Source organism: Talpa occidentalis, unplaced genomic scaffold (genome assembly GCF_014898055.3).
Source record: "Talpa occidentalis isolate TD23 unplaced genomic scaffold, MPIMG_talOcc4v2.1 talOcc4.6, whole genome shotgun sequence".
In the NCBI taxonomy this organism is placed as follows: Eukaryota; Metazoa; Chordata; class Mammalia; order Eulipotyphla; family Talpidae; genus Talpa; species Talpa occidentalis.
In genome coordinates, this window is record NW_023604972.1 from 70,399,674 (window position 1) to 70,425,577 (window position 25,904).

General features: G+C 34.4%; 1 protein-coding gene across 10 annotated transcripts in view; it reads right to left on the reverse strand.

The window, feature by feature from the left end:
* The window catches only part of FER (FER tyrosine kinase), a 484,685-nt gene that overhangs the window by 162,196 nt on the left and 296,585 nt on the right, over nt 1-25,904 (reverse strand). For all 10 annotated transcript variants that reach the window (XM_054688073.1, XM_054688071.1, XM_054688072.1 and 7 more), the window contains 2 exons: nt 18,641-18,756; nt 15,546-15,640 (listed from right to left, as the gene is read on the reverse strand). In XM_054688073.1, coding sequence (XP_054544048.1) covers nt 15,546-15,640; nt 18,641-18,756 — 211 coding nt within the window. The remainder of the gene's footprint in view (nt 1-15,545; nt 15,641-18,640; nt 18,757-25,904) is intronic.

Genomic DNA, 25,904 nt, shown 5'->3' on the forward strand with positions numbered 1-25,904 from the left:
TAGTAATCAGGGAACATGCTCTGCAGTTTTGTTTTTGACTACTATTTTATTTCTGTTATAATTTTAATAACTTGTTTCAGGGCTTCCCCGGTGGCACAGCGGTTGAGCGCTGGGTTGCAAAGCTGCCCGCAGCCTCTGCAGTGCCGGTTCGATCCCGGGCTGCTCCCCGGCCACAGGAGGAGGGTCCCACATGGCGCGCAGACCTCTCCTGCTGCCTGCTGCTCCCCTCAGCAGTGTACTTCGGTCCTTCTGCCTCTTCTGCTCCCCGCTCTGGCTTTGGTGAATTCTCTCACTCTCCCACGCTTCTGACTGTACCCAGTGCTTGTTTAAATAAATAAATAAATATTTAAAAAAAAAGAACTTGTTTCATTCTGCTAAATTTTAGTTTCATTTGCTCTTCTTTTTCTAGTTCTTTAAGATGAGGGATTAGAAATAATAGAGTTGTTTCTTGTTTTTTTTTTTTTTTTTTTTTTTTAATGCAGGCTTTTATTGCTCTATATATCCTCTTTGTTCTGCTTTTGTTATGCCCGTAAGTTCTGGTAGTTTGTAACTTCATTTTTATTTGTCTAGGGCAATTTTTTAGTTTCTTCTTTGATTTCAACAGTAATCCAGTAGTCATTTCAGTAGTGTGCTGTTTACTGTCCACATTTAGAGGTTTTTCCTGTTTATTTTTGTGGTTTGTTTCTAGTTTGACACCACTGTGAATAGAGAAATTACTTGATAAAATTTCAATTTTCATGAATTTATCTATCATCATTTTTATGGCCCATTATGTGGCATCTTTTTGAGAATTCACACTTGAGAAGTGTGTGTATTCAGGTTTTTTTTTTTTTGGAGGGGGATGCAGTGGCCTACAAATGTCTATTATGTCTATGTGGTCTAACTCTTTGTTTAAAGCTACTATTTCCTTGTATATTTTTGGTATGGTTTATTTATTTGGGAAAGTGGGTTGTTGGAAGTCTGCAGCAACTATTGTATTACTGTCAATGTTAGTTTTCAGATTTGATAATAATTACCTGATGTATCTTGAAATTCCTTTATTTGTTGAATATATATTCATGAGTGCTCTGTCTTTTAGATGTATTATTCCCTTAATTATTATGTATTATGCATTCCCGTCTCTTGTCACCTTTTTTATCTGGAAATCTATTTTATCTGATATAAGTATGGCTGTCCCCTGCCTTTATTAGGTCCTATTTGCATGTAGGATTTTTTTTCCCAACCCTTTACTTTGAGCCAGATAAAATTTCTGGAGACAGCAGAAAGTTGAGTTTTATTTTCTAATTCAATGAGCCACTCTTTGGATTAGTGCATTCAAACCATTCACATTTAGGGTGATTATTGATATATGAAGGTCTAATCCTGCCATTTTGACCTTAGTTTTCTGGTTCTATTTCAATGAGCATTTTTTTAAAGATTTATTTATTTATTTATTTATTTGTTTGTTTGTTTATTTATTTATACAAGCACTGGGTACAGTCAGAAGCGCGGGAGAGTGAGAGAATTCACCAGAGCCAGAGCTGGGAGCAGAGCAGGCAGAAGGACTGAAGTACACTGCTGAGGGGAGCAGCGGGCGGCAGGAGAGGTCTGCGAGCCATGCGGGACCCTTCTCCAGTGGCCGGGAAGCAGCCAGGGATCAAACCGGCGCTGCAGAGGCCGTGGGCAGCTTCGCAACCCAGCGCTCAACTGCTGCGCCACCGGGGAGGCCCTCATTTGGAAGTCTTTATCAAATATTGTGAAATGCTCTAGATATTACCACAGACAGATTAACATGTAAGAGAAGGAAGAAACCCACCAATGTTCAGGCACTAACCCAAAAATATTTAATGTAAGTGGTCTCTAAAAATATGAAATTATTAAAGAAGTTCATAAGATCACTGCTGTAATGCTTTAGCTCACTACATAAATCCTTTCATTTTAAATGCAGCTATTGTCATATGTTTTCTCATGTTTGACAGTGAAGAAGTTAGGGAAATTTATTCTTTCTTGCAAAGGTTACATTTTCTAGGTATATTTATTAGGCATTCAATCTTGAGCACAACTGTGTCAGGTATGAGTCATATTCTTCCTGGAATTGAAATTCATGCCCATAAATAGGTACCAAAGACAATCTACTTCAGTTTTACAGAGAAGGACAAATGAAGGCAAATAAAGAACAGGAAAGTTCCACACACACAAAACCTTGTTAGAATGACAGTTTCTAACATTATGTTCACATTTTCAGTGGCAAGAGGCTATACAATGCTTAATTTGAAATGTGATCACTCACTCAAGTTCAATTTGCAAAGATATTTTATGTTATATAGCATCTGAAAACCTGGAAAGGAAATAAAAAGAGTACCCAAATAAAAAGATATTAAACATGACCAGATAGCTACTAAGGATATAATAAAAGAAAAAATGCATAAAGGATTTTTAGAAATTAGTTCAGCTGGTCATAAATTGAGCATTTAGTAAGCAGCAGATTGATTCTATCCTCAAATTTATGAAAAAGGAAAAAAAGGATAGCAACATTATACACATTCCCATTCACCTGACTCAACAATCCAGAGACTTCAGTTTAGAGGGCTTAAAGATTAGTCTGTATTTTCCAAGAAATTTGTCATAAATGTGAAGGTCCTTTTACATTATTTACTCTTGTAAGATGATAAGGACACTTAGGAATCTAGCATGCTTAGTTTAGAGTAATCACCACAAAATGAATTTTTAAAGTGAAGTAATCCTTTTTGTGATCCACAAGCCTTTGCATTATTTGAACCCTATTCCTCTTCTGTTATCAGCATCTACTAAGTATCTGTGCCCTTCCTTTAGCTACACTGCTGTTTTGTAACTACATGAAACCTGAAATGACCATCCTCCAGATATCCACAGCTTATTCCCTCATTTTCATCAGGCTTTTACTGAAAAAAATCACCCTTACTGAGGCCTTTACTAGGGACTCTCTAAAACTTCAGTGTCTACCAAGCTATACTCTTCCCCGTATGCTTGTTGTCTCACATCATTCAACAATTTATATATTTTACTTATATAGATTCTAACACTAGAGTGTAATCTTCTTGATGGCAGGGATTTTTGCTCTTTGTAGGTTTTTTTTAATTTAATTTATTTTTTTGTTTTTGTGTATAGGCCAAGAGACGTAGGGGGTGAAAGGATTCACCAGAGTCAGTGTGGGGAGCAGAACCGGTGGATTTACGGAAACACACTGCTAAGTGGAGCAGCAGGCAATACAAGAGAGGTCTGCTGCTCCATACATGGGTTAGCTTCCTGGTCAGGGGTCAAACTCAGGCCATAGAGGTGACAGTACTGAGGCTTAACCACCAGGGAGGCCCTCTTTGTAGGTTTTTTTTTTTCCTACTATTTTACTCTCCTGCTGAATATCCAGTATCTGGGATATATCGTAGACATCCATTAACTACTATTTGAGCAGATGAATGAGTTATCTATCACACTATCTAGCCTTAAATAAGTTAAGTAAAATTCTATTTAAAGAACACTGGTATCTTAGATCACATCTATTTACCTTCTCAGATATTATAGTACAAGGTTCATTTCTTCCACAGATTTGAAAAGAGTTCAGCCTTTGCCTACCATTTTGAAATAAATAGTATAACTTTCGGGCCTCCCAAGTAGCACAGCAGTTGAGCTCTGGATTGCGAAGCTGCCTGCAGCCTCTGCAGCGCTGGTTTGATCCCTGGCTGCTCCTGGGCCACCAGAGGAGGGTCCCACATGGTGCGCAGACCTCTCCTGCCGCCCGCTGCTCCCCTCAGCAGTGTATTTCATAGCTCTGCCTGTTTTGTTCCCCGCTCTGGCTCTGGTGAATTCTCCCACCCCCCCGCGCTTCTGACTGTACCCAGTGCTTGTATAAATAAATAAATAAATAAATAAATAAAATGAATCTTTAAAAAAAAAATGGTATAACTTACAACAATAAAGGTAAATGATTTATAAAAATAAGAAAATAGCATTACAATATCTTGACTAGTGTTGTCAAGAGGTATTTGTTTGGTTTCTACATAATATAATTTGAATATTTAGGGTCACTTCAATACAAGTAAAAAAAATCACATATTCACTTTCTAACTTTCATGGAAAAACTAAGTATTAAATAACTGATTCAACTGATTCTCATTTGTCTTTTAAATTGGAAAAAACAGGTGATCCCCATTGTTTTAATTAAATAACCATTTTCCTTATAATTCTGAGAATATGAAAATCTCATTCTGTCAGTTTTCTATACATTCAGATATATATATGTTGGAGAGCAAGTGGGGCAGACATATTTTTGTAAAAAACAAGATTTTATATGTAAATTTTGATTTTTATTTCATTTTAATTTAGTAATCAGTCCTGTTTATGTTTCTAACATTTGCATCAAATATAATGGTTTTTCAATAATAACACAAATTTTCTTATCATTTAATATAATTGAACTTCATCTTTGAGAATTTTAAGAATTTTCCATGTAAAGTAATAAAAACCTAAAAATTATAAAATATTAATTATACAGTAGTATAATTAAACAGTAATAACTACTCATATGGAAGAATATATATGTTTATAACATCTAAAATTCTCTTTCAGGAGCTTCAATTACCATAAAGTCATTTTAAAGGCAGGATCTAAAGGCAAAAGTTTGGTTCAGAACATTTTTTGTCATGCTCACCAGGTTATCTGCATCTCTGCAGGAGGTACTTAGAGGTACAAATGCATTCTGATGTTCAGAACATAAAAAACAAATTGATAATGTTCAAATATACACAATGCATCTATGACTCAAATGTACTATGAAAACACTGATTATTATAATGTAACAACCTTTTTTTCATTGGAAAAGAAAAATCCCACAGGACTTCTTTAACAACTCAAGTCAAAAGAGGTGACACATAACAGTCATTATATTTTAGGTTTCATTTCTCATCTCCCTACTATGTATTAACGTTTTTAGCATTTAGCTCAACTTCTGGGATATAATATACACTACCAGAAGGGAATGGCCAACCTGGAAAACAAACACTACAAAAGTGGCATGCAACCAGGTTATCAATTTATGTCACATGTAAATTAAGTAATTTCAAATGATATTAGTACTTTTAGTATCTGAGAAATGGTCAGTTTAAATTATTCCATTTGCAATTATTTGGGATGTTAGGCAGCAAATGGAACATTAGGGAAAACCAACATATCATTTAGCTGAGAAAGAATATTAGCTTAAAAATGTTATCTTTTAAAAATGTTTTAGAATTAAATTATATTACATTGAAAGTATTAGCTATAATGTAAAATGACAACCCAGCATATTTATTTTGATTTTCACTAGTATAATATGCTTGAATTATAAAATGAACACTACTGTAAGTTTGAATATTTTATCATCAATTAATATATGAAAACAAAAAGTTACTCATTCTCTTATACAGAAATATACAGTAAACAAAGGTATAATTACTCACTTAGACTAATAACAAAATCATTGGAAAAGGGCATCCTATAAATACCTCCAAATAACAAAATAATAAACTCCACAAAATCAGGTTATTCTTTTAGAATGTTAGCAATATAAAAAATTCAGTAGCTGAATTGACATATTTTTTGCTTTAAAATATTAATTTGAGAATTACAATGCTGTCCTTGAGATCAACTTGCTGCTGTGAAGTAATACTGTAATACAACAGATAATAGGTTAAACTTATGTAAGTCAAGGTGCTAGTTCAATTTTGAGTATTCTCTTAGTGCATGCCAGGAACCATGTTTTCACTTTTTCTTTTCTTTTTTTTTTTTTTTAAGAGTATTGACTTTTTAAAATATTTATTTTGTTTATTTATGCATACAAGAGCTGGGTTGTAGGCCAGAGGTAAAATAGAGTGGGGAGCAGACTAAGTGGATTGACTAAAATACACAGCAGAAGGAAGCAGTGTGTGAGGCAGGAGAGGTCTGCTGCTCCATAAAAGGTTAGCTCCCTTGCCAGGTTTGAACTTGTGCTGCAGTGACAGCTGAAAGCTTCATAATGCAGAGACTTAACCCCTTGCGCCACCAGGGAGGCCCTCCTTAATCTTACCCTTTCTACTTATGAGTGAAACAAATGGCAGGCAAGAACCCAGCATCAAATCATTGAAACTTTATATTAAAAACAAACAGGATTTGTTAATTCCAATGACTACCAAAAATAACCTTCTGTAAGTTGTGGTGTACATAACTGAAATTGATTCTTGTGAATTTATATAAAAATATAAAATTTCATTATTAATTTCAGGGATAAAAACTTATTTTTTTTAAATTTAGCCTTCTGAGAAAAAATGGAAAATTTACCTGCAGAAATGATAAATGGAAATAATTAAAAGAATGGTGAATTACAATGATCGATTTTCAGATGTTGAGCCAAATTTGTTGAAGCAAATTTATCCCTGGTATGAATCCCACTCGGGCAGGGTATATGATACTTTCAATGCATTGTTGGAATTGCTTTGCCAATATTTTATTGATGATTTTTTTGGCGCCAATGTTCATAAAGGAAATTTTTTTTCAGTCCTCTTTTTTGTGCATTGTCTTTGTTTGGTTTTGGTATTAGAGTAATACTGGCCTCATAAGATGTGTTTGGAAGTATTCCTTCATTTTCAATTTAGTAGAAGAGATTGAGCAGGATAGCTATTAGTTATACTTTGAAGGTTTGAGAGAACTCACTTGTGAAGCCATCAGAGATATTCTGACTGGGGAAGGGGAGAGAATTGGAACATCCTCTCCCCTAAATACAACTAAAAGGAAAGTGAATTAGAATAAAATTTGCTTTAGGTAATTTTCAGAGGTTTGTGGATAGAGATGGAGGATTTTCACGTGGGGGTTTTGTCCAGTGGGGACAAAAAGGGAAGAACAGAAGGTCATAGGCAGAGCAGTGGCTATTCCAAAATACAGAACAGGCTGTAAGTCTGCCATGGAATGAAAAAGACCTGACAGAGGACTCTTGATGCCATGTTTTGGGCTCACTCAAGGTCTCAGAAAGTCTGACAGTGGGTAAAGTGGTTAGGAGAGACCCTTCCATACACTCTTTAGAAATATGCAATTGAGAGTCCTCTAAACCTTACAATGTGGGCTTCTTTCTTGGAGGTAGCCATTACCAAGTAACTGGGGTTCCACAGTTGGCACCAGAGGCTCCCGGGCTAGCAGTAAAAGATGGCTTAAACCCAGCTAATTGTGCCCTGTGGATCAAACCTGGCACCCCTTAAACTTAGTATAATGTGCATCAGACAGCAGGGGGAGGCAAGGAGCCATGGGAATTTAAGATACCTGAAGGACTAAGTGGAAGTTGCTTTGGAGAAAAGGTAAGCAGATTTACCTGCCTGGAGCAGCCCTCATGCCTCACCAAGATTGAGACAAATACAAAGTATTTGGGATTAAGCTCTCCTGTGCTTCCTCCCCAACCTGCTGCCAACATAAGCAAAGAGGAAAAACAAAAAAACAAATTACCCAAGCACTTCTACCACCAAAAAGCAAATGAGGTAACACACAGGTCTAGAAAGTAAAGAACAAATGAACATAAGATGGAAAAGGAGAGGATATATAAAAGACATATATAAAAGACACAGAAATAGAGGAGCTAATGAACAAAGAATTTAGAAGAGTAATTTTAAAAATGTTTAATGAGGTACTGGAAAGACAATCAAACACTGAATGGCAGTTGCAAAGTCTTAGAAAGGAGATTTAGGAATAAAAAGATTCTTCACTAGATTGAAGAGATGTTGAATGAAATAAGGACAAACAAAGAAAGCTAAATAGAATTAATCTGGTAAAAGAGTTTCAGAAATGATAGACACAAATGTACAAATCACCCAAATGGAAGAAGTGAAATAAGATTTGGAAAAAAAAATAAGAGACTTGAACTGGAAGGAGGTTTTACTACACAAAATAAGTCAGGAGGATAAAGACAAATATTGGATACATCACTTATACATGGAATATAGTGAAACAAAAGAAAGGGTTAGATAAAGCAAACTAATAAAAACCCCTAAAGATCTGACTGTATAACTAAGGCTAACAGTGGGGAGGACAAGGGACTATGGTGGTGCAATATGTGTCTTTGGTGGTGTGGAACACCACCAGAAGGGTAGAAATTATATACCTCAAAAGACAAACAACATAGTAAAACAGTTACCTCAATAAAAATAAAAAGAAAAAAAAATGGAAATGCACAACAAAAATAATTCTTAGTCTCTTTGAAAAACATATTGGTTACCAGAGTGAAAGGAAGACAGGAGGGGGTAGGGAAAGAAAGAGGACAGGATATTGGCTCTGGAGTTTTGATAGAGGATGAGTGAAGAATGTGCATATATGAAGGTGTGAAAATGTACACCCCAAATTACATAGTAATGGCAAATTTATAAAATTTGAGAAAAAACAGAAAGGGAATTTTGGCAACCGAAAGATTTCTAATAAAAGGTTAAAAGCACTTACCAGTACAAAGTTAAAAGTATTGATACCTGTACAGTATCAATAATTATGTCCAGATTTCTAAACTAAAATTTGTGGCCAACAAAAAGTATTGAACTCAATTTATTTCCCTTAAAACATGTTATCTAGGAGAAATAATTTTGATGATATCTAAAACCTGGTAAAAATTCTCTAATAATTCTAAAAATTCCAAAGCCATAAATCATTTTAAAATTAAATTTGAAGAATGTCAAGAGGCATGTTATCTGTGTGAGCTGATGAGTGTACCAGGTAATACAACGTTCAATAAGTTCCTGGAAGTTCTGAATGAAAAGAGAACATCTAGGTCAAAAAGCTGCTTCAAATTTTCAGTCAAAGAAAGACTGGAGACTGACATTTAAGGATTCACAAAAATTAATCACTTCTATCCAGAATCTATATAGACATTGTTGTAACTGGAGGTTAAAGTACTTGGTATCCTATTCATCAGGATATCCTGTGGCATTCTTTATTTAACCATATATTATATGAAAATAAATGACAGCTGTTGGATCATAAATATTCCTTTAAGTCACTTAAATAAAAAAATCTTCTCCATCCCTTCATTTGAATTTCTAAATAACATACAACTTGTGTGCAAAATAAAATGGGGACATGTTTGAGAATATTAGAGGGTTCTTTTTTTTAGTTTTTAGTATTTCCCATTATTATTTAGAATTTCCTTTTGTTTGATTTTACTTTAATTAGCAAGTAAATGATGTATTCATAATTCAAGAGACTATTCAAATGAAGACAGGATCATCTTGTAGTATTCACTCTAAATTTGAATTCTCAAATGCTTATAATCTCCTCAAACATTACTCTCATTAAAGTATATTTCGGATTTATGATTCCAAAGGGTTCAGCTATCTGACAAGAACAGAAGCATATTAAATCTTTGCATAATACATTTTTAAATTGGCTTGCATATTTGTCACTAAGCAGTTATTATATCTTGCTTTTAACCTACCAGTTTCTAAATCTTGCCTCCACAGCTTGAATACCAATAATGAAAAATGTAATCCAACATTTATATTGACCACAATTAGCTCTTTGCTTCTCTGTATATAAGATTGAGAAATTATGGCATGGAGATTCGCATATTTACTTTAGAGGGTATCCTGCATAGCTATTTTGCTTGAATTTTTACTTGTATTTTCAATTCATTAAAGGATTATGTATTTTGACCAACATATAATGAATGACACAACAGAGAAGACAAAGAACATAATTTTCCTAAAGAACTTGATATTTTACTGATGCAGACAAAACAGTTTCAAACATGTTTAAAACTGGGCCTCCCTGGTGGTGGCTAGGGGTTAAGTCTCAGCACTATGACGCTATCTGTAGCCACTACAGCTCAAGTTCGATCCCCAGCCAGGGAGCAACCCACATGGCGCAGCAGATATCTCATGTCTTGCCAGCTGCTCCCCTCAGCAGTGTATTTCAGTCAATCCACCTGTTCTGTTTCCCACTCTGTCTTTGGTGAATGCTCTTACCCATGTACCTCTGGCCTACACCACAGCTCTTATATGCATAAATAAATATATCTTTAAAAAAAGTAAACACTCTGAACCTCATTTAACTTATTTGTAAATGAGGATAATAATCGTTCCAGGTACACTGACATAATGCTAATTAAAGTGCTTTGACAACTCCAACATATTATGTAAACATAAAATATTGTATATTTTTATTATAGTTTTTTAAGATTTATTTATTTATGCATACAAGAGCTGGGGTGTAGGCCAGAGGTGCAGGAGGGTGAGAGGATTCACCAGAGACAGAATGGGGAGCAGAAGAGGCAGATCTACTGAATACACTGCTGAGGGGAGCAGCCGGCGAGACAGGAGAGGTGTGCTGTGCCATGTGGGTCAGCTCCCTGGCTGGAGATCGAATTTGTGCTGCAGTGGTTGTGGTCTGCTTCATAGTGCTGAGGCTTAACCCCTTGTGACACCGAGAGGCCCTATTTTTATATTTTTATTAGAGCAAAAACTAGCTGATTATTACCCTTTTGTAAAAAAAAGGAAAAGCCAGAAAGATACTATTTTGAAGTCTGAGAAGTCTGTTATAAAGGTTACAAATGTATGAACAGTTTTCATAACAACTAAAAAATTATAGGTTAGAGATAAAATTTAGAAGTCATTTAACCCAGCTTTGTTAGTTTTACGTATAAGGAAAGAAAGACACACTAAGATTAAATATAAAGGGACTCAAATATGGTGGCACAAGGGGTTAAGACACAACCTATGAAGCTATCCGCAGCCTCTGATGCAAGAGTTCGATCCCTGACCAGGGAGCAACCCACATGGCACAGCAGACCTCTCCTGACTTGCCTGCTGCAACCTTCAGCAGTACATTTCAGTGAATTCCACCTGTTCTGTTCCCCACTCTGTCTCTGGTGAGTCCTCTCATCCCCCACACCTCTGGCCTGTACCCCAGTTCTTGTATGCATAAATAAATCAATCTTTAAAAAAAAGATTAAATATTAAAACATACAAACAAAACAATCACAGAACAAGGGAGAACTAATGGTAAATTTTACACTTCCCAATTCTCAAGTCATTGTAGGCAAGAGAAGTCTAGATTTAGAATTAGAGTTAAAGACAGAAATAGGTTCAGCGTTTGCATAAAAGTTCTAGGTGGATTTAACAGTCATATCAATTAGTCACTTTATTTTTTTCATCACCATCATTAATATTTTATAATTAGCTAAAAGAAAATATTTTTTAATTAGCTAAAAGTGGTGATTACATGTCAAACACTCAAAGCCGTGTGTGTGTATGTGTGCCTGGTATACATCACAGTACATCACATTAGTCCTTACAACTTTATTATTCTTACATTATGGGGAAGAAACTAAGGTACAAAGGGTTAGGTAGGTTGAGTGAAATCTCATAACTTACTTTTGCTAAACCAAGTTTTTGGCTAAGATGCCCTGGTTCTTGGGCTTTTGTTTTGTCTTCTTTTGTTTAAAGCAATAATGAAGTATGGATTATGTATATCACATTTACCCATCTTACTGTAAAATGAGGTCTAACAAATTTACAAAGGTACAACCATTACCACAATCCTGAGTAGAACATTTTCATTAATCCAGAAAGGTTTTTCATGACTCTAGGGAGTCCATCTTGAATCTGTATGTGAAACCATGAGTCTGCTTACCTATAGATGTCTTTTCTGAGTATTTCATAGAAGTGGAATCATATAACACGTAGTCTTTTATATCAAACTTTCCTTAATCAGCATACATATTTTGAGGATAATCTACATATTGTAGCACGGACTTGTAGCTAATTTGTCTTTATCACTTAATAGTTCCTATTGTATGGATATACTACATTGTTTATCCATTCTTCAGTTAGCAGACATTTGAGTTTTTTTCTAACTTGGTGATTATAAATTATGTTGCTACAAACATTTGCCAATAGGCTTTGTATAGCTATAAATTTTTTAATTCTCTTGGGTATATACCTAGAATCAAAGCTACTTCATATGGAAAATTCATGTGCAATTTTTTGAGAAATTGTGCAATTTTTCCAAAGTAGTCTATCATTTTTCATTTCCTCACCAGTGTATGAGGGTTCTGGTTTTTCCATATAACACTAACACTCATATAGAACTCGAAATTTCCGCCCTATACTCTATAGTCTTTCAGAAACTATGCACACGTCACAGAATATTGGAATGGGAAGAATGGAGGGAGGGAGACAGAAGCTAAGCAAATGAAGAAATGAGTGAGACAGCGTTCCTACATATTTTCAAAGAAAACCAATTATTCACATTTCTTCTGCTTTAAAAACTATGTAAAAATTCTTTGAGTTTTGGCAGAAAATTGAGATGAGGTAAAGAGTTTTTCCATATAACCTTTGCTCTACATAGAAAAACCTCCCATGCAATAATTATCAGCATCCACGTCAGAATGGTACATTTATCACAACTAATAAATCTACATTGATCATAACCATCCTACACCTCTAATTTATATTAGGATTCACTCTTGCTGTTATACATTCCATAGGTTTGCCAAAAACATGTAATTATTATACATAGTAGCTTCATTATACAAAAAATTCTCTGTTTTCAAACTATTCATTCCATCCTGCTCTACGATCCCCGGAAACTACTAAACTTGTATCTGTTTCCATATTTTGCTTCTCCCTTTTCTAGCATTCTAACTTGGCATAATACAGTATGTAGCTTTTCAGACTGACTTTTTCACTTGGTAATATACATGCAAGTTTTCTTTATGACTTTTTAGGATTCAATTTGTTTCAGGACTTGATTTCTTTGTTGAGTTAAATGATATTGTATTGTTTGAATGTACCACAGTTTGCTTCCTACTCACCTACTGTAGGACTCCTTAGTTGCTTCCAAGTTTTGGCATTATGAATGATGCTACTATATATATCTGTCTGTGGGTAGCTGGACAGAGTTTCTAACTTTGTTAGATAAATATCCAGGGTATGACTGATACACTTCATGGTAAGAGTATGCTCAATTTTGTGAGAAGACACCAAACTGTCTTCTACAAATACAGTTTTATTTCTTCCTTTTCTTATTTTATAAGCTAGGACTTCCAAGGGAAACCTTAAGAAACTGAGAGATTCCCTCTGGCTGTAGCAAGCAAAGAAAAGGAAATTTAGACCAATTTGTTAGCTGTGAAGAAGGACATTCTTCCACCAATCTGAAGGAGCTTTGTATCAGATTTTTTCCTATTACTTCCAGATCACAGCTCAGCTTTAAATTCTGATTTCTGGCTTTCTGAGTTGCTAAGCAGAGAATCCAGTCAAGTCTGCTTCAACTTCAAGCTGACAAAACTATGAGGTAATAAATGATGCTGCTTCAGGCTGTCAGGCTATGTAATTTGTTATGCTTCAATAAAATCCTAATATAGTCACCAAAAATCAAAACGCATATAAACTCACATACAACAATCTCACAGATAAAATGTGTGCTACAGATATACTTAGAAATGATTCTTTTAATATATGTACAAAGATATTTATTGAACATTGTTTGTAAAAAAAAATCCCCAAATAATAAAAATATAAACAGAAGTATCCATAAATAGTAATTGTTTAGATGCATTTGTATAAATCAGTAAAGTGAAATACCCTGCAGTCATTACAAAGAAAACGTAGAATGACATGGATGAATATGGATAATCAAATTATAAGCTACTTTAATTAACAATAGAAAAATTATCTGCAAGTTTTATAATATGTTATTTAAATTTAAACTATTTGCATGAAATCAAACATGCTTAAGCATTTTCCTGGAAAGAAGCATGAACAAAATAGCAATTCGTCTTGGGCTGGGATTAGATTATTAGTGGTCAATTTTTACTTTCATAGCTTTTGTTACATTTGAAATTTTCTAATGAAGTTTATTATCCTTATTAATTTAAAAAATATAAGTAGAAGTTACTAGTCTGTATCTAAATAAGCACTTCTGTGGCTCTCCTATAAAGCTATCTTCCTTTGTTTTTTCAACTTATATGTTCCACTTGGATTTGGTTATTCAAATATGCTCCTTTAATTATATATGGTTTAACCAAAATCATTTCCTCATCAAGTCTGCCCATTCTTTAAATCTAAGTTTCTCAGGGATATTCCTTGATAATCTGGAATATTATTTTTACCTATGTGAATGTTTATATGCATTCAAAATATTTAAACATCCTATTTCAAATAAAATTATTAGCTATTAATTTGGTTTTAAAGTTTTACATTATACTTTCTCATTTTTTAAATAACTATATTGAAAACAATTTCAAGATAAAGATCATAAGCAGTATAAACTATGAAAACATACAATGCACCTAAATAGATAATATCATCTTGATGAGGATGAAGAGGATGATCTAGGAAGCCTGCAATTAACATGATAATATCAAGGAATATTCCAATGGAAAGAAACTGGTGCATTAAATTGGGACCAACTATCTTTAGATAATGGAAGAATTATGTGGACAGTCTTTGATAACTAATCCACAATATCAGGTTCACTTCATGTATTTTAATTCAAGTTACAAATATTTGTCATATTCCTTGAAATTTCTTTTAAAATGAGTACATTTTATAGTGAGTAATCTTAGTGAAAACACAGCTAGTTTATATTTTTAAATTGTCAATTCATTTACTTTAGTCAATATTAATGCTGTTTAGCCAGTAAATGTTTGTTAACAGTAAAATGTTTACTGTTTGTCAGTAAATGATTACTGAATTGAACTGAACTGAGACTAGTATAGAACACCCTAAGAATTACCTCGGTGACCTGAACTCAGGGATGGAGGGATGGATGGATGAATAGATAGACAGAGATATAGACAGACAGATAGATAGATAGATAGATAGATAGATAGATAGATAGATAGATAGATAGATAGATAAAAATGAGCAAATACTTGTTAAAGGTAACAAAGCAAATTCCTTTCAGTTGTTAAATATTGTATTTGTAAACTTTATAAAGATCAATGTTTTCCTCTGATTATATTTTTTACAAAAGAAAGATGTACTTAAAACTCTCAGTTCAAGGTTATCATTTTTGGTTGGCAAAAGTTGTAAATCTGAACATCCGGAGGTGTTTGAAGTTACCAGTAAGAAATACAAGACAAATTCCTAGACAGATTATTTTTCCTTTGTCCACATATGAAAGAAGTTTATAGTTCATAGGTGACCCAAAACACTATGAGGATTATTTACATACAACCAAATGGAGGTGTGTGGTAACAGATATAAAAATGATATACAATGAACTAAATTTTAGTATAATCATTGTTACAAAGTCCAATTAAGTAAGCTACTTCTCTAGACATTTTTTTTCAATTACACATTATATAACTAAATTTCACGTATAAATGTACTATAATAATATATCTCCTCTTTGAATAAAAGGTTGGCTGACATTTTCTAGAAAACAGCAAAGTATTATAGAGTATGAAATTACTGAATATGTATATAGGCTCTTTGTCATCAAAAATGATAAATCTTTGCAAACTTTACAAGCAGCAATAAAAACACTTCACATACAAATAAAGCATGACATTAAAATGTCAATAAGAAAAACCTCTAAAATTATATTACCTGGAACCAGCTCCATAATGATGTAAATTGGCTGTCTTTGTGTGCAAACTCCTATAAGCTTGACAATATTAGGATGATCATATTGCTTGAGAATTCTGCATGAAAGAAAATTATATGAATAGTTATTTAAATAATGAATCACTGGTTTATGATCATGTATAGTATATACAAGTAAAATATGCTTTGATAAATATAATTTATTTTAAAAACTTCAATATGAATCCATTACTATAAATGTGATATATATGTTTTGATAAATATTGTTGACACAATATAGTCACGAAATGAGCCAATTTTCCTCAATTCAATTATATTTCATTTAAAAGTTATTATCCACTATGAATGACTAATAGCCATGCTAATAAAATTAACTTATTTAGTGCAAGACATGTAAAACTCCCTTCAAAGTATCTGGATTTAGCCACCACCACGAAAAGTATAGCTAAATAGTACTAGTGGGCCAAAACCTGCAAAATCTGGAGTATCATATATTTGTTTTTTCACACACCTGACTTAAAAAAAACATAAAAATGAGAATGTAATTACTTTTGGTAAATGCTATAGGGTAATTATTTTATTAGATTCGGTAATTCTATAGCAAAATGACCAACTTCAAAAAATTTTTAGAAACCTGTTAAACAGTAATTGAATAACAGATTTCCAATACAGATTTAAGCTGAAGCAGAAAATATTTGGTTTCAGATAAGAGCAACATCATTGGAGAATTCTAAAAATAGTATAGAATTATGCATACTACTCTAAACAAGAGTTAAAAGTAGATCAGATTCCCTCAGATACCCATCTACCCTGAGGATTTCTAGATCAAATTTTATATCACATTATTCTATTGATAAGAATTCGTTCAGATTTTAACAATGCAGTTTCCTTTTCTAATAGAATAAAAAATTTTGATTTGAAGATTAAACAAATTTATATAAATTTTGTACATGTAAAACTAAAGCAGAGATAGCATTAGGAAGAATGCTTTAGATTGAAAATATATAATGATTTATAAATGAAAAGATAAGACTGAGAAGAATTCTAGAGATAGAAGAAATAGTCAATAACTTTGAGCTTGCAAGTTCTGGAAGGAATTAAATGGTTTTAGAAAGTTTCATTTTAATCACAAATTATCAGTTTCTTCAGATGGAAACTATTCAATGAATTTCACAAAACAGCCAGCATGAACTCAAATAATATTGAATATCTAAATATATATCTATATAGTCTATTAAACACCACTTAGTAGTATACATCTTTATAAATTTCATTTCAATACAACTTTCTTATAGTAGTAAATTAAAACCTATTTAGCAATAAAACAATCACAAATTAGAAAATAACATTACATATATATTTTTTTAAAGATTTTTTTTTTAAATTTATTTATACAAGCACTGGGTACAGTCAGAAGCGCGGGAGGGTGAGAGAATTCACCAGAGCCAGAGCGGGGAGCAGAGCAGGCAGAAGTTCCTAAGTACACTGCTGAGGGGAGCAGCGGGCGGCAGGAGAGGTCTGCGCACCATGTGGGACCCTCCTCCAGTGGCCGGGGAGCAACCGGGGATTGAACCGGCGCTGCAGAAGCTGCGGGCAGCTTTGCAATCCAGCGCTCAACCACTGTGCCACCGGGGAGGCCCAACATTAAATATTTTTGAAAAGAATGTTTGATACAGATTTATACTTTAAGGATACCATTAATTACTATAAATAATGAGTTTATGAATTTCAATTGTGAAGCATGCCTTTACATACATGATAAAATATTTTGACTGAATTGCCAATAATACACATGAAAAAGTTTACAACTTTATCATATAGATAATATTTACTAAATGCATCCGATTAGTTAATCCACTGTTATCAATATACATTTTTAGATGAAGAATGAAAATGTTGCTGTGAAGGAATTAGTTCTCTCATTGCAATACCCTTTTTCTTCCTTTGAACTTTACAGAAACTTCTGTTTTATACATTAAGTAATGACTGAAAACACACACACACACACACACAAACACACACACACACACACACACACACGCTCCCCTTTCCTGTATCCCATTTATACCACAAATCTATGGATCCAGAATCCTCCTCTCTTTTTCCATTCAGCTAGAGTCAGTCAGCCATCTCCCATGCCTGTGCCCATTTTCACTCTGTCCCAGAACTGTTTCAATTGTTTTGTGTTTTATTGTTTATATTCAATTTTACCACTAACAAAATAGTTTTAACTGGTTGGAACATTACATTTTGGCTGATAGAAAAAAAGTTAAGACAATCATCCCGGAAGATCAATTAGTAAAGAAATATAATGCAAATTTTGGACAAATGCTAGATACCGAGTTGAGAAATTTGAGGTTTCTCAGAATTAAAGCTAAATACTGGGAAATGAGAATCAAGTAATAATATCTAGGATGGATAGTATATCTAGATATATATGTGTATAAATGACATGATTTATATACAGAACAAGGTAATACTTTTTGTATAAATACAATTTCAACATTTTATTTAAAGATATGGATGCATGTGCATTGTGACAAAAGCAAAAATTATTGCAATGTTTTTAAAGGACTTAAACATGCCTGCTAACTGCTTTTTAGCATCTGATTCTTCTTTGATTGCCAATATGATCTATAATCTAATTCAAAAACATTTTCCTGGGGCCTCCCTGGTGGTGCAGCTGGTAGAGCACCGCGCTGTGAAGCTGTACGCAGCCTTTGCAGCTCCGGTTCAATTCCCAGCCAGCCAGCAAGAGTCCCACATGGCATGGCACAGGAAGGGTCCCACATGGCATGACAGACCTCTCCTGTCTTTCCCGCTGCTCCCCTTAGCGGTGCCTTCGGTCCGTCTGCCTGTTCTGCTCCTTGCTCTGTCTCTGGTGAATCCTCTCACCCTCCCGCACCTCTGTCCTGTAACTCAGGTCTTGATTAAATAAATAAATCTTAAAAAAAAAAAACAAAGCAGTTTCCACATTGTCTAAAATGTTTACTTGAAGATTCTGAAAATGCAAATCACAATTTAAAATAATCATCAAACTTCAATTTTAATGAATCACATATTATAGATACACATTGTATATTAAAAAAAAAACTCACTTGGCTTCTTGCAAAAATTTTATTTTCAGTTCCTGAGGAAGATCTTCTTTACATGTTTTAACAGCAACAGGAATTTTATCCTTTAATATTCCCTTATATACTTCACCAAAATTTCCCTGAAAATACAAATACATATATTGCTTGAGTTATAAAACAGTCACATAAACATTTGCAAAATACAAGGAAAATGTCTGACAAATTTCAAGTTAATCAAAGTACTCTGTTAACTTTATTCAGAGTGTTAAGTGGAAATAAGAATAGAAATGTGCTTGATACCAATCCTTCAACATACAAACCTTATGGGAAGTTGAGGTTTAAGGAATACTGAAAAATAAAATAAAGGGGAAACTAATGGAAAGAGAATAAGAGAAGAAATTACAAGGACAAGTCTCTCGTGCTTGTCAAAGTTCAATCATTCCTCTGTAGTATGATCTAGGAGGTAACTCTGGGACTGGGAATACTCAAATTAATTTTCTATGTAAGTTAATACTAATAACATTCCCGATTCCCCCCAAATAATCTACCAAATGATACCAAATAGGAATACTCTACTTTTGGATAGTGGGGTAAACTTGTATATAAGTTTCATCCCACTAGTTCCCTTTACTCCATAAGCTCTAAAGTTTATTGGATAGAAAAGATATCCTTTAATGTTTACTGATAAAGCAAAGATTCTCTGAGGTGACTGTTAGTGTTGCTCCTCACAGCCATAGGCCACTTGATGAAGAGCATGCAAGGAAGAGAATAGAAGAGAGGCAACAGAAACAAGGCAGATGAAGGACTGCCACAGCCACTGTAGTAGTTGTCAATCTCTGAAAGGTACCAAAAGCAGGTGCTGACCCAAATGCCAGTGTCACTGTGATGAACCGATTGCTAGCAATGTATTATTAATTTCCTAACTTTAGTCTATGAGTAGTAAATAGTTTGACTTAAAATGTTTTATTTTGATATGAAGCTAACTCATTTTTATATTATTATAATATAAAACTAAGTATTACAGAGCAGATTTATAAGGTTGATACCTATTTTTGTATGCATAAGTATTTTTATATAGACACACTGACAGTAAGCAAACGTTATATTATAAAAAAGTTTAAATGTTATTGTTGAGCAAGAAGTAATTGAAGGAAGCATCTGTGAGAAACTGAGCTTTGGAGTTCCAAGATCAATGCAATTCTTAAATAATAGTTCAAGATATGTATATTTTATCTTATGAATAGATTTTCAGTTATTAAAATATTTTACATATTTTTTAATATTTTACTTGATGTCACTGTTTCATTTATTTTATTTTACTTAACATTTTAAGTATACTTAAATATTTAAATTTTGAATATTAAAATTATAATTTTTTAAAAAAATTGTTTATTTATTTATATAAGCACTGGGTACAGTCAGAAGCGCGGGAGGGTGAGTGAATTCACCAGAGACAGAGTGGGGAGCAGAGCAGGCAGAAGGACCGAAGTACACTGCTGAGGGGAGCAGCGGGCGGCAGGAGAGGTCTGCGCGCCATGTGGGACCCTCCTCCAGTGGCCGGGGAGCAGCCGGGGATCGAACCAGCACTGCAGAGGCTGCGGGCAGCTTTGCAACCCAGCTCTCAACTGCTGCGCCACCGGGGAGGCCGAACATTATAATTTTTTAATTGTGGTAACAGTTTACAACACTATACAGGTTTCAGGGATACCATTTTTCATCTCAGCAACTATCACACCACACCCCAATACCAAATATCCAGTTATAATCCACCACTATCTAATTGTTCCCCCTAATCCTTCCCACTGCCTTCTTTCCCTGCCTGTACGAGTCTATTCTGTTGTTTGAGTCTAAGGGTTTGTTTAGTTTTAGTTTGCTAGTTACAATTGCTTTTCTTCCCTTTATAGTCTACAAATGAGTTATATCATACAGTAATTGTCTTTCTCCTTTTGATTTATTATTTCATTCAGTATAATGCCCTGATTAGTAGATCCATGTTATTGTAAGTGGCAATGTTTCATCTTTGGTATTGCTGAGAAGTATTCCATTGTATACCACAACTTCTTTATCCATCCATCCATAATTGGGGACTTGATTTTGTTTCCATATCTTGACAATTGTGAATAATGTTGTAATAAACACAGGGGTGAAAAAATCTTTTTGAATTAATGTTTTCATATTTATCAGATAAATATCTAGAAGTGGAATTACTGGATCATATGGTAGTTCTATTTTAAATTTTTGAGGAACATCCACATAGTTTTCTATAGTGGCTTAACCAATCTCTATTTCCATCACATTGTACAAGGGTTCTTTTTTCTCCATGTCCTCAGCAACAATTACTATTTCTTAAAATTTTTATAATAGTCATTTGTAACAAATGTGAGGTAAAATCTCATTGTTTCCCTAATAATAATTGATATACAGCATCTTTTTTTCTTTAACTGAGGCAACACTGGTTTACAATACTGTATATGATTCAGTAGGTTAGGTTTATACCTCTTCAGATGTAAGTCACCATAACAAACCCACCATCAAAGCACCCATAGCCATTTACCTTAGATAGCTGGGCACCCTCTCCTCTTTGTTCCTACCCATACCCTTTCTCCCCTTCTAGTAGGTTCAACACTGAAGTAACATTTCTAGAATGTGTTTGATTTAGTTTGTTTGATTGAGTATGTATGACACACTATGTTTGTTTTTCATTTGTTTCTCTACATTCCATGCATATGAGAAGTCACCAGTACTTGTTTTCTCCTCCTGACATGTTTACCTTAGCATAATCTACTCCAGCTCCACCTATGCTGTTGCAAATGGCAAGTTCATCCTTTTTTAGAGCTGTTTAATAGTCCATTATGTATATGTATATACCACATGTTCTTATATATTTTTTTCATCCTGTTCATTTTTAAACAATATTTCCTTCTCCCCACTCCCTCAGTCACTTATAGGAGGAATACAGGGGGACCAAAAAAGACATCAGTGTAAAAAAACAGTAACAGTACAAAACACAACAAAGCAAAAAAGACAATTGTAACCATGTTCTTAATCCACTGCTCTGTCTTTGAACACTTTGGCTGTTTCCATAATTAGAATATTGTAAACAGTGCAGCAAAGAACACAGCAGTTCATATATCCCCTTGAATTGGATATTTTGTATTCTTTGGGTAGATAGCTAGGAATGGAATTACTGGATTATATGGTATATTTATATTTAATATTTTGAGAAACCATTATTCTCTTTTCCATAGTGAATGGACCAGTCTACATTCCCACAAACATTGTACAAACTCCCTTATTTTCCACAACCTCACCAACATTTTTGTTTATGGTTTTGTTTTGTTACATGTGACATTCTCACTGGAGTGAGGTAGTATGTCATTGTGGTTTTGATTTGCATTTCCCTGATGATATGTAAAGTTGAACATTTTTTCATATGCCAGTTGGTAATCTTTATGTCTTCTCTGGAGAACAATAAGCTCTGTGTCCAAGTTTGAATGGGTTCAAACATGGTGAGCAATCTGAGACCTTAAAAATTTATTTATTTATTTATTTATTTATACAAGCACTGGGTACAGTCAGAAGTGTGGGAGGGTGAGAGAATTCACCAGAGTCAGAGCAGAGAACAGAGCAGGCAGGCTGAGGGGAGCAGTGGGAGACAGAAGTCTGCATGCCCTGTGGGACCCTCGCCTGGCAGCTGGGGATGGAACCGGTGCTGCAGAGGCTGCGGGCAGCTCTGCAACCCAGCACTAATATGAGTTCTTTAATGATTTTGGATATTAGTTTCTTGTTAGTTGTATGATATGCAAATACTCTCTCCCATAAATAGGGTTTTTATGGGTTTTTTTTTGTTTTAATGACAGTCTTTCCATGTTCAGAAGCTTTTTGTTATCATGTAGTCCCATTTGTTTATTTTGTTTTTTCTTTCCTTGCCATTAAATTGAGTCCTCAAAGACATATCTGGCTGTATTTTCTTCTATGTATTTAAATTCCCTAACTTGGATCCAAGTTTTTAATGCATATTGAATTAACTTTTGTGGATGGAATAAGAAAGTGGTCTAGTTTCATTCTTATACATGTGGCTGTCCAGTTGTCCCAGCACCATTTTTTGAAGAGATTTTACTTTCTCCATTGTATACTCTTGGCTCCTTTGTGATACATTAACTGTCTATATAAACATGGGTTTGTTTCTTAGCTCTCAATTCTATTCCATTGTTCTGTGCCTATGCCAAATAACACACTGTTTTGACTACTGGATCCTTGAAGTACAGTTTGAAGTTTGGGGTCCTATGTGGTTCAATATGAATTTAAGTAACATTTGCTCTCTTTCTCTAGAACTTCATTTTAAACATGATAGGGATTGCATTCAATCTATATATTGCTTTGGGAAAGATGGACACTTTTAACAAAGTTAATTCTTACAATTCATTAGCATGGACTATCTTCACATTTACTTGTTTCTTCATTTCTTTTAACAAGGTCTAATAGTTTTCATTGAATAGGTCTGTCACTTTCTTCTTTAGATTTATCGCTTTTAATAATTTTTGAGGCTTCTCTAAATGGGTTTGTTTTCTTGTTTTTTTCTTTCCTAATTCATTATTTGCATATAGTAACATAACAGCCTTGTTCATTGATTTTGTAACCTGCCAATTTACTACACTGATTTATTGTTTCTAATAATTCTTTAGTAGCATCTTTAGGGTTTTCTATATATATTATCATGACATCTGCAAGTAATTATAGTTGAGCTTTTTTCCAACTTGCAAAATTGCTAGTTTTGCTATTACTTCTTTTGGTTTAGATCTTATTGCATTTAGGTAATAAGGTGGTCTTTTAGCTTCATGGACTGTTATATCCAAATCCTTTCCCAGGTGTGGGAAGCTTTCCTCTATTATTTCTTTGAATAGGCTCTTTGTTCCTTTCTCTCTTTTCTCCTGGGATACCCAGGTTGACTTTCTTAATGGTGTCGATATTTCTTAAATTCCCTTTCATTTTATTTATATTTCATTTCTATGTTTTCTTCTACCTTATTGCATTATTATCTTCAATATCACTGATTCTACCCTCCATTTGATTATACTACCTCTAGAGATTTCTGTAGAATTTTACCTCATTTATTTAGCTCTTTGCCTTTGGATTTATTTAAAGCTTCAAGTTCTACCTTCTGTTCACTGATTTTATTCTTGAGATCATTGATTTATCTTAATTCTGTGGTGTCTCTTTTAATAGCTTTTTGAGTTATCTTTTATAGATTTGACTTGTCACTGAGTTCTCATGAATTATTCTGTCTTGCTTTTAGAGTTATCCTATATCTCTTTGACTTTCTTTTTTATAGCAGTTCTGAACTCTAAATCTGATAAGGAGGCATAATTTTCCATTTTTGTTTTTATTGTCTGGAGATATGTTCTCACCAGTGCATCATATTCTCTTTAGGTATCATATTTCCGTGTGTTACATTTCTGTGCCTGCCCACTTTGCTACTTGAGGTCTTGGTATTTTATTAATATCTTTATATCTTTAGCAGAAACTTAAAGGATTAAATTATTTTACCCAACCCACAGATGATTTTGTGGTATTGACTGAATTTACCTATTAGCTCATTTATTTATTCTGTATATACTAAGACTTCTGTATATACTCAGGCCTCTTTTGAAGTTGCTGAGCCAGTGGAATGGAGAGGGGCTGACAGGGCTCTAGATGCTGGTATGGATGAATTGGGGTGGAGGGAGCTTGTGTTTGTGGCACTCGATAGCTCTCTTTTTTTAAACATTTATTTCCTTATGCATACAAGAGCTGGAGTGTAGGCCAGAGGTGCCGGGAGGTAAGAGGATTCACTAGAGACAGAGTGGGGAGCAGAACAGGCAGACTGACTGAAATACACTGCTGAGGGGAACAGCAGGCGAGACAAGAGAGTTCTGATGCACCATGTGGGTAGCTCCCTGTCAGGGAGGGAACTCATGCTGCAGTAGCTGAGGATTGCTTCACAGTGCTGAGACTTAACCCCTTGCACCACTGGGGAAGCCCATTGATATCTCTTCTTTCTGGGATTTGAGATGAGAGACCTGGTAGTCTTGTGCTGTCAATGTGCCTCATAACTTAAGTATCAGTCCCAGGAGATGGGAAGGTGTAATGCAAATCAGAATGCTTGCTCTGATATTATCTTTACTGGAGATCCATTCATTGTGGAGCACCCCAGCTCCTCCAAAAGGTCTCCCCATTTCAAGGGAGTAGGTCTCCAGATAACTTTTGTTCCCCCATCACTAGGACCTCTGGCTAAACACCACCGGTGTTTCTTACTCCAGACCACAAACTCTTAGGTACTTCTCTCCACACACATCCCATTCAATGCAGCCTGAATCTCAGTGTCAACAGTGTTGAAGTCTGCACTGGTCTTTAATATCCAGGGGATAAAATATTCCACTGCTATTTGAGTGATTATCTGAATAGTGTTCTGTTGGCTTATTGCTTCATGACCTATAGGAACCAGGCCTTGCAGCTGTCTTTGCTAGATCCTGTCACATCCACTCCCCTTGGGAAAGCCTCCTTCACTGCTTGTCAGGACTTGTCAGGTTTGAGGTGCTTCTTGGTCTGGTTCTGGGTGTCACTGAAGTCTGCTGGCACGTATCATTGTGACAGCTTTTTGCAAGACCTGCCCAGGAGTTCGCTGAGGATCGCATGAATGTGTAGCACTCACTTTCACATCCTATCTTGGGCTCACTGACTTCTGCTGAGGGCTACTGCCCTTGGTACTGCTGCCAGGAGTGCCAGAACATCATTTTATGTGTCAATGATAAGTATATTTTCCATGGTTAAATGCCTATTTAGATCCTCTGCCCATTTTTAAGTTGAGTTGTATGCTTTCTTTAGCTCTGCAGAAGATACTTAGTTTGGTGCAGTCTGTTATTTATTTTATTTATTTTTGTTTCTATTGCTGTTGGAAATGAACATAAACATCAGTAAGGAAGTAAAAGAGCATATCACCTATGTATTTATTTGATGGTTTTAGGTCTTATATTAATCTTTAATCAATTTTTTAGTTAATTTTAGTATATGATGTAAGAAAATGGCACTTTCATTCACTTGCAAGTGGTGATCTAGTTTTTCCAGCAAAATTTATTGAAGAGACTTTCCTTTTTCTGTTGTATGTTCTTGCCTCCTTTCCAAAAATGAGTTGCCTACATATGTGTAATTTATCTCTGCCACTGAATAGTGTGACAGTTTTCATTCTAATACCATATTGCTTTGACTAATGTGGCCTTTTAGTATAATGTAAGGTCATGTACTAGTATGC